This window comes from Heliconius melpomene, chromosome 19, assembly GCF_056956725.1.
Source record: "Heliconius melpomene rosina isolate 202511_hmr_F chromosome 19, ASM5695672v1, whole genome shotgun sequence".
NCBI classification, from domain to species: Eukaryota; Metazoa; Arthropoda; class Insecta; order Lepidoptera; family Nymphalidae; genus Heliconius; species Heliconius melpomene.
The window spans coordinates 1757079-1766232 of NC_140407.1; the positions used below are offsets into that span (position 1 = coordinate 1757079).

The 9154-nt window shown below is 28.7% G+C and overlaps 2 protein-coding genes across 2 annotated transcripts; both read right to left on the reverse strand.

Annotated features, from left to right (window-relative positions):
- Window positions 1-636: 636 nt before the first annotated feature.
- Window positions 637-5234, reverse strand: Ublcp1 (Ubiquitin-like domain-containing C-terminal domain phosphatase 1). Its single transcript, XM_085202573.1, has 5 exons — window positions 4985-5234; window positions 4199-4380; window positions 3744-3879; window positions 3243-3454; window positions 637-2692 (listed from the first exon to the last, which is right to left on the reverse strand). Exons 1-5 carry the CDS (start codon window positions 5154-5156, stop codon window positions 2369-2371), a joined length of 1026 nt encoding a protein of 341 aa, XP_085058699.1. The 5' UTR covers window positions 5157-5234; the 3' UTR covers window positions 637-2368.
- A 392-nt stretch (window positions 5235-5626) lies between these two features.
- On the reverse strand, window positions 5627-9004 carry LOC146528262 (myrosinase 1-like). The gene is made up of 6 exons (XM_085202572.1): window positions 8874-9004; window positions 8521-8642; window positions 7141-7808; window positions 6744-7055; window positions 6417-6655; window positions 5627-6271 (listed from the first exon to the last, which is right to left on the reverse strand). The coding sequence occupies exons 1-6, from the start codon at window positions 8891-8893 to the stop codon at window positions 6124-6126; spliced, it is 1509 nt and encodes a 502-aa protein (XP_085058698.1). The 5' UTR covers window positions 8894-9004; the 3' UTR covers window positions 5627-6123.
- Between the last annotated feature and the right edge of the window lie 150 nt (window positions 9005-9154).

Consider the following 9154-nt stretch of genomic DNA (forward strand, 5'->3'; position numbering starts at 1 on the left):
ATAATTGTATATAAAATAAATTAATAAATAATTACATTTTAGTAGCAAGATATTGTAATTTAACCTAAAACGTTTTCAATCATAACTATTAAAGTAATCGTATTAAACTTACAACGGCTTATGAAGTATTTGTAACTAGTTACAGAAATAACTAGTTTCTGAAACTAGCTACGCGTAACCCCGAAACTAGTGATCACCGGTTATGCTTAAAAGACGTTACGGCCCATGTCTAGTTTGAAGCACAATTAAAGTTTATTAGTCGAACTTTCAAATTTAAATAAACTTTTATGACTTTAGCTGTCAACGGTGCTGCCAGGGCTGCTACATTTTTTTATATCGCTAATAAAATAGTTTTATTTATATGATAAGCTTAAATTTATTTTTCATACCGATTTGAAATTCCTTATCTTCTAATAATCAACAGCACAAATATTAGCCAGTACAATATACACATTTAAAATTATAAATATATATATAAATTTATTAGCTTTTATAAAATAAATCTTAAGGCTTTCATTTATGTTTATTATTTTGTAAATTAAATTAAAATATAATATAATTAAATGTTTGAAATTGCATTTTTTTATTTACATGAATGTTAAAAGGACTGAAATTTTATAAATAAAACGAAGCAAAAAGAAGCAGAACCATTTTTATTTTTTTTATCAAGTTTTATTTTCTTCATAATAAATAACATTTCTAGGCGATTCTAAGTTACAAGAAATATTAATAAATGCTTATTTATATTGACATTCGTTTTGATCAAATTACAAAACCTACACAAAAACTTTCAAGGCACTAAACACACTAATGTTGGTACTATTTTTTTATAATAACACTAACGATATACATATTTTTGTATTAAAAATTCTTATTATACCAGTGATAAAACAGTATGTTCATTTATCAATTGACTGATAATAAAATTAAGTAAATAAATGTCTCACTATTAATAATATTTCGTCAGCAAAAAGTTAATTAGATTAGCTAAATAATTTGTAAAGCATAATTTTATTTTGTTCACTGCCAAAAAATCTCCAAGATTTTAAAATAAAACTTAACCTGACGGTTTAAATTATAGTTTTATTAAGGTTTTTTGACTGTAATGTAATAAAACAAAGACAATTAGTAAATACGTAAAAAAGGTTTATAATTAAATATTGCTTAAAGAGTATGTTGGAAGATAGGTAAAATAAATTTGGAAGAACATGATTTTAATAATTGGGAGTTTGATAAAGACATGAAATAAATAATCGAATGTTTTTGATAAATATTCAAAGATACTTGATTGAATATTTACATAAAAACTATTCTAGCATTCTATTTGTTCATTAAATCCGAAGAAATTATTTAAATAATTCAATAACAAAGTTTAAACACATATTTTTTGTATTTCATTATTATGAAGTTAAATTTAAATACGTATTTAATTATAGTTCTGGTAAATTGAGCTAAGATTTACTAATTCTTAAAGCTAGCAACACTGGTGTAATACAATTTTATGACAGTAGGTTGTGATGTAAAAAAATAATGTATAAAATGTTACATATAATTTTAATTATAAAACAATTACGATAATTAAAAAATATAATATATAAATCTCCAAGCCAATTTTACAAATTTAAAATTAATAATATTTTTTTAAAGTGTAGACTAAAACGACATTGGTAATTACAGAGTAAAGTAAAGTAAATAGAATTACATTAAATTTATTAGTGTTTTTTTTTGTATTTATTTGTTTTTTCTTTTATAATGAAATTACAAAATATTAATGTTATGTGAATACAAGTCTTTTCCAGTCTTTAAGCGATAAGCTATATTGCTTTATATTTTTGTTTTTTTTTTAAACAGTTCTCATATTATTAAATCAATTAAAAAAATAATACTTCAACTTTCTTTTAAAACATTTACAAAATATTAATTTTATTTAATAAGAGATTTAAATTTTTTTATACAAAAATTAAAGTTTCAACTAGCATAATTCAAAAAGAGCCCTTTTAAATATTAAATACGAAAAAAATATTATTCATCTTTTGGTTGGGACTATCCTTTGCCTTTCTTTTACTACCCACATGAGTTATCTTATCGGGCTTGTATTTTCTTTTATCTTATATGATTAAGGGAATCAAAATTGTCATAGTAATTCACAATAATTTTAATATAAATTTATTTATGTTATGTAAATGCCTTTTTTATTTTAAGCAATAAGGTTTATTGTTTTATAATTGTTGTTTTAATTTAAAGAGCTCTCGTATTCATTTTATAAAAAATATCGATAATTTTTCGAAGACACTGAATACTTTTTTAGAAACTATTAATATTTGAATTATATAATAAAGAAACTAAAAACCTAATTTAATATTAATTATTAATCTTTTGGTTGTGACGGACTATCCTCTGCCTTTCGTTTACTACCCGCATGATGAGTTCTCTTATCGGGCTTGTATTTCTCCCATCTTTTATGATTAAGCGAATCAAAATCGTCACAGTAATTCGCAATATCTTTTAAATAAGTCGATAGATGTAATAATTCCCTATCTCGTTCCCTGTTCAAATGGGCTTGTCTAAATGGTCGTATTTTTAGACCACTCTTTGGATTCATAATGAAATTTCTTCTTATATCGTCAAACATTATTGTGTTTCTTGAACTGTACTGTGGGTACTTACCCCAAATTACGCCGAGTGGTTTTACCTGTTAATAAATATTATTAAACATTAGTTATTAGTTCTATGATTTGTTTTTACCTGTCAATATTTGATTTTTTTATATTATACTTTCTAACCTTTTAATATTTTAATTCCACACTTAGAAAAGAAAAATATTTTGATAGGAAAAGTATAAAAAAATAAATTCGGACGCTGATTAAGACCGTCCATAGACGGTTACCGGGAGGCTCGGCTTCAAATTTTTATGCGTTTTATAAAAAAGTAGAGATTTATATTTTTTTAGCTGTATGTTTTTGTCTGTACGTAGAACATTGAAGTCAGATCCGGGAATTTTTGATGATACATATTCCTTTCGTGACACAATAGATACTTTGTGCATTGAATAATAGACCAAAAAAAAAAAAACTTTATTGCATTATCTAAATATTTTCCATGTTAAGATACTCTTTGCCCCTCTTTCTGCCCTGCTACAAGATATGAAAATAATTAATTCCTACAGTGTGATTTAAATTCACAATCATCAGATTATGTCCCACACAATGGACTCTCTATAATGTATAGTCTAAAAAACTTACATCAATAGTCCCATACTTGGCTGTATGCACAGTGATCATAGCCAGATAGTCCAAATAGAACATAATCTTATAGTCCGGGTGCGTTGAAACACCCAATAATCTCATTTTCTCCTCTATCCACTTCATTCCTGTCGCAGACCATATGACTATGTCGTAGTCCTCGTATGCAGATGTTAGGAACTCGTGGAGGAACGGCCGCATTAACTCGTAACCTGGAAGTTAAAATATAAATAAACAAAAATTAAATAAAATCCAATAACTTCATTCAAAATTAGAGAGAAATTACAGAGGCCGTCGTACCGCATGGCACAAGCGTGCGAATGTAAACACGACTTTTGGGGGTTCGATTTCTATTTGTGGATATTTTATACTTTCATTTCCTCACTCTGGTAACCAGCCAATCAACTATTCAGCACACAATACCTCCAGAATTCAGGGGAAAAAGGGAAACGCAAAAGTCCTTGTAATGGTATGATAAAATGAAAACAATTTTTCACCTACCAGTTTCTGCTACAGATCTATGGTCAAACAGTGTGTAGTCTATGTCTAGTACCAGAAGTTTCTTGCCTGGCCGTGGCTCATTTAATATGTTTATTTTATAATCTTTCACCCTTTTGTTTATTTTTGTTAAATATATCTGCAAGGGAATAATAATGTTTATATAATCTTTACCAATAATACCAAACCCTCCAATAGATGTTACAACAACTAATCATTGAGAGTGAGAAAGTGTGATTCACAATAAACATAGATGAAACAAAAGCAGTGACAAACAGCTCCAAAATAGTAATAAAAGTCAACAATCAAATAGTAAATATGTAGATAAGTATATCTATCTCAGCCAAACAATTTCCCCATACCAACAAATGTCTAAAGAAATACAGAGACGAGTTAACAACAGTTGGTCAGGATATTGGTTGGAGAGATGGGGAATAAAAATACTATAAAAAAATTACTTCCTGATTTTCAACATCAACCTCTTCCTCCTCAATATCTAGATCATTGATAACCTCGTCGCCCACATCTGGTTTTGTTCTGGCACCTTCTATTGCCTCTTCCAAAGAACCCATCATCATTATCTTAAGATTTGGCTTCAGATTCAGATCTGATAAAGTGCAGTTGTCTGTAGCCACTTTACCTGTATTTTTTGTAAGGAAACAATAATTTAAATCTAATCTTAATTTTGCCACTGATAGTAAGATGTCTCTAATTCAGAAACGAACATTTGAATGTCCTATCATTAGATTCTCTCCCCATACTCTGCTATATGAGGGATAAAACTTATGTGGTATTAATAAAAAGGTAGTAAAAAATTGAGGCCAACAAGGTGCAGAGCATCACAGTGTTTGAATGAAAGTTTATTTTATTACTAATGTTAAGTAAATTTATTTTTCTAAGTTCATGTTATACTATGATATTTTTAGTATAAATGAACATTATAATTCATATTAATATATTATTCAATTGTTAGTTACAGTATACACTAATCAATAAAGATATACTAATTTATCTACTTTGTATTTTAAATATACATACTGAATTTGTTTGATTAACGACAATAAACCCTTCAGTTTGTGTTATTGTTTTTATTATTTGAAAAGCAGTTACTTACACGGTGTATTGTTATTTTAAAATAATTCTACTTTGCTCTAATTATTTTCATTGTAATCAAAAACATAGATCTTATATAATTATATTATTAAAAGTTATCGAAAGTATTTAGATTAATTAAAATTATTTACCCTGGAACTTAACATTAAGGAGTTTTTGTCTTTCCGGTCGAACCCCAGTAGCATTTTCGATTGCGATTTTTAGCATTGCTACCGAATCCGATTGCGATAATTCAGGTATTTCATATTCCTTTCCATTCCACTTAACACTCATCTTAATAGGATTGTCGTTTAAATCACACATTTTCCATTAAAATAAAGAAAGAAAATGAGAAGTGTGGACGTATAGAAAGTGGCATGTGACACATAAACAAAGCAAACTAATTTTGACGTTAGGGAATAGGGATGCGCTTTTTACAATTATAGTATCGATTTCTTCCCTTGTTGATAGTGATTTATCGTTAATAATAATTATGAAAGATGTTTATTATTAAATTAAATTTAAAATATTAACATTTGGTCGATTTGATTTATTTTAATCACAAATATTATGTAAATAATTATTACGATTATTTATATCTTTATTGGTATAAAAAATGTTTTTAAATGACAAAAATACCTAAAACACTCTTGTCAACGTAAAAATGAATAACTATATTTAAATTTGAAATATCAAACTTAAAAATACGTAACATAGATATGCAATAAATAAAACTAGTATTTTTATAAATGTATATTAAGAAAAAATACTTCAAATAATATAATGTGGTGTCGTGGGACACGAGGTAGGAACGAAGTTCCTTCGGCTAATGTAGAATCGACACAAATTGCAAAAAGAGTCGTGCTCAATTTTATGTAGGTTTTCTTGATATTTCTCTTAAATTTTGCTGATTAGTTTTTATTTAAGTACAAGAAAGTATTTAGGAAATTCAGTATTTTAGGAAATAATAAATTACTTAAAATAAAAAAACATCGTAATTCAAATTATCAACTAAAAAAAGAAAGAGGGAGAAAGAGAAAGCTATTATACACTACTCGTCTGTGTATGCGACTATCGCGCCTGCGCACGGTTTTATTCCACGCATTTTTTCTTACGGTTTTACTATCACATTTTTTCAGTTCGGTCACGCAGCGAAATCCCTATCCCTTCCAAGCCTGCCAGTAACTTCGTTCCAAAATATTTAACAAATAATAATTATGAGTATATCTATAATTTAAATAAGTTTTATTATTTAGAGAATACAAAACTTAAATGAATAAATAATTAATTTTTAAATGTTATTTGATGTAATGTTCAAATCATAGTTGACATCTAAAACTTTTGTTTTAATTATCTCTTTGTATACGAACGCAGACTTTCGGGGCACTCTTGTTCGATTTAGAGCAGAGAAGTCAACCTCGTACAAACCAAACTTAACACTGAAAAAATAAAAAAAATATATATCTTTTATTAAAAATAAAAAAAAAATATATATTATATATATCTTTAAAAAGGGTATATAAAGTGAAAAAACATGGTTATAAATTACCTTGCCTAATATAAAAAATAAAAAAAAAATCTTACGTGTATCCTCGAAACCATTCAAAGTTATCCATCAAACTGAAAACTGTGTAACCTTTGATATTACACCCTTCTTCAACCGCGTCTAGTAAAGCGTCGAGATAACTTCTTAAATAATGAATTCTGTCATTATCGAATAACCCTCCGGATGTGGACCAGCCGTTTTCTGTTACATACACTATTGGATTATTATATAATTTCTTGATTTCTATTAAAACTTTCCTGAAACCCCATGGTACTTCCTGGAGGAATAAAATTCCAATTAAAAATGAATTCTCAAAAATGAAGATTCTCAAAATATACAAATACACAAAGTTAAGTTAAGAATACCTGTAGCCAAGATGAGTATGCTTGAGGCCAAGAAGAATTTTTGATCAATTGTATATTCGAAGCATAATTATTATTCAAAGTCATATTATATTTGGCCATCTGGATTGTTTTTCGATGTGCTATTTTTGTTGTATATGTATTTAAGCCAAAGAAATCTGATGATCCTCTTATATATTCCACTTCATCTCGAGAAAAACTTGGGAGTAATGATCTGCGAAAGCCTTGCGCTAAGCTTTTGTTACCTATATTATTTTTCAGTTCTTGCGGGAAGTCGCCATCTTTTGAAAAAATTGGACTGATATACATGCCCCACTGTAGAAAGCAAATTTAAAAACGAAAAAGACAATTAATTACGAGATGATACCATAATATAATCAACAATATATTTTAAACTTACATATGCTTGACGAATATAAGATGCCGCTTCTTGATCCTCTTGAGAGTCAGAGGATGGCTCGATCCAAGTAAAACTTAAAGATATGCCGACCGATCCACGTTGTGTACTCCTATAGTGTTCATCATATAAATGATATACTTTAGCGTGGGCAAGCAAAATATTCTTGGCGCAAAGGTACGTAGCGATTGGGCCCATATTTAACAGAGGGGCTTTGCTGCGAGTGCCGTATCCTTCATAGCAAATCTGTTTTGGCTCATTAATAGTGATCCAGTGTTTAACTCTGTCGCCAAAACTATCAAATAGCACCTTGGCGTAATCTTCGAACCAGTCCACAATAGCTGGGTTCGTCCAGCCGCCCAGTTTCTGCAACCCTTCAGGTAAATCCCAGTGATACATTGTAAGAAAGGGAACGATATTATTTTTAAGCATTTCATCTATTAATTTGTTATAATAATTTATGCCAGCTTGGTTTAAGTTATCAATGAATCCATTAGGAAGAATCCTAGGCCACGATACAGAAAAACGATAAAAATCCAAGCCCAATTCTTTCATCATCTCGACATCGCGCTTATATAGGTGGTAAGAGTCAGACGCAACGTCAGCAGTACTGCCGTCGATTACAGCAGAAGGTGAATGCGTAGCAATATCCCATATCGAAGGACCTTTGCCTGAAAAAAATACAGTCGAATTGTTAAGATCCTTTTCTTACAGAAGTCAGTTAAAAAAGTAATTTATTGATTTTGTTCTGAAAATATTTAATATTTCATTTCGTCGAGTGGGAATCGAACCCACAACCTGTCGGGTTTACCGTCACACACTTGCATCTCTTCGTTGCGACTGGCCTTTTATGCAATAATTATTGCAATAATTATTTAGTATTATCTTTTTTATAATGTTTACTATTGTATTCGTATATATAATTATGTTTATTTAGATATAGTAGACTATTGGCATATTTATTATTTAATAATTAAGAAGAAATTTCATATAAAGAGAATAATTATGTTTTTATTACAATTATTACTTTCAAGACTTCTTGAATCAAAGTAAATTGTCCTAAGTAAAACTAATTTCGTTACACTCAGAAATAGATTTCCTTTAACTTTTGTGTAGGTACATAAACGGCCACTACTAGTCTTATCTAATTATTCCAATAAGTTCTGTTTATTTATTAATAAACAAACAGTTAATGACGTATAAGCTTTTAGACAATTATCCTTATTGTGCCATGAAATATAAATAAATAGTCTTAAATACGTTCACATACGAGGGTATGGGAATCGAACCCGTAACCTGTCACGTTTACTGTCACGCGCTTGTGTCCTGACTGGCCTCTATAAGATTGATATGAAAAAATATCAACCAATATAAAAGTCTTACCGTCTTCGTTCCATGCTCCTTCGTTTTGGAAAGCGGCAGTAGAGGCGCCAAATTTAAATCCTTCAGGAAATTTTCTTATAGCATTTTCTGTTGACGCCTTTTTACAGCTTAGTAATAATAAACTATAAATAAAAATAACGACTTACTTTATACAGATCCTTATATATATAGTTGATAATTTGTACTCGTTGCACTACTACTTTTTAACCAGATAAAAGAAAATATTGCAGTATAAAAATTGACCGGATCAAGAATCGAATTCACAATCATCACGTGCGATTAGACACGTTTCGATGGCAACAGTAAGTAGTTCACCATATATAAAAAAAAACTTTTTAAATTCTCATTCTTACCTTAAAATAATACGACCCATTTCTTAAATACAATATAGATTAATAACGATGTGGGTAAACAGTACAATTAATGTTCTAAGTTGCAAAGCATGTTTCAACTTTAGAATTATTATAGTGCAATGGTATTTTCTATTTGGCAGTATTATTTTGCAGAAATTGTCTATGCCTTTGCACTATGAACAAAATCATGTATTGTATGCATGTATTTATGGCTTTAGGCGTGCTTTGTTAATATCACTTTTAATGGAGAACATATTTAGAATCAGATTTTTTATTATTAA

What these genes read in the sequence shown, in the direction of transcription:
- Ublcp1 (XM_085202573.1), bottom strand. Translation starts at nt 5,156, where the DNA reads ATGTGTGATTTAAACGACAATCCTATTAAGATGAGTGTTAAGTGGAAT. An exon ending in TTGATGTTGAAAATCAGGAA is followed by an intron (nt 3,880 to 4,198) that starts GTAATTTTTTTA and finishes ATTCCCTTGCAG; the next exon opens with ATATATTTAACAAAAATAAA. An exon ending in CCAAGTATGGGACTATTGAT is followed by an intron (nt 2,693 to 3,242) that starts GTAAGTTTTTTA and finishes ATTTATTAACAG; the next exon opens with GTAAAACCACTCGGCGTAAT.
- LOC146528262 (XM_085202572.1), bottom strand. Translation starts at nt 8,893, where the DNA reads ATGGGTCGTATTATTTTAAG. An exon ending in ATGGGTCGTATTATTTTAAG is followed by an intron (nt 8,643 to 8,873) that starts GTAAGAATGAGA and finishes TTTTATTTATAG; the next exon opens with TTTATTATTACTAAGCTGTA. An exon ending in AGGAGCATGGAACGAAGACG is followed by an intron (nt 7,809 to 8,520) that starts GTAAGACTTTTA and finishes TATTTTTTTCAG; the next exon opens with GCAAAGGTCCTTCGATATGG.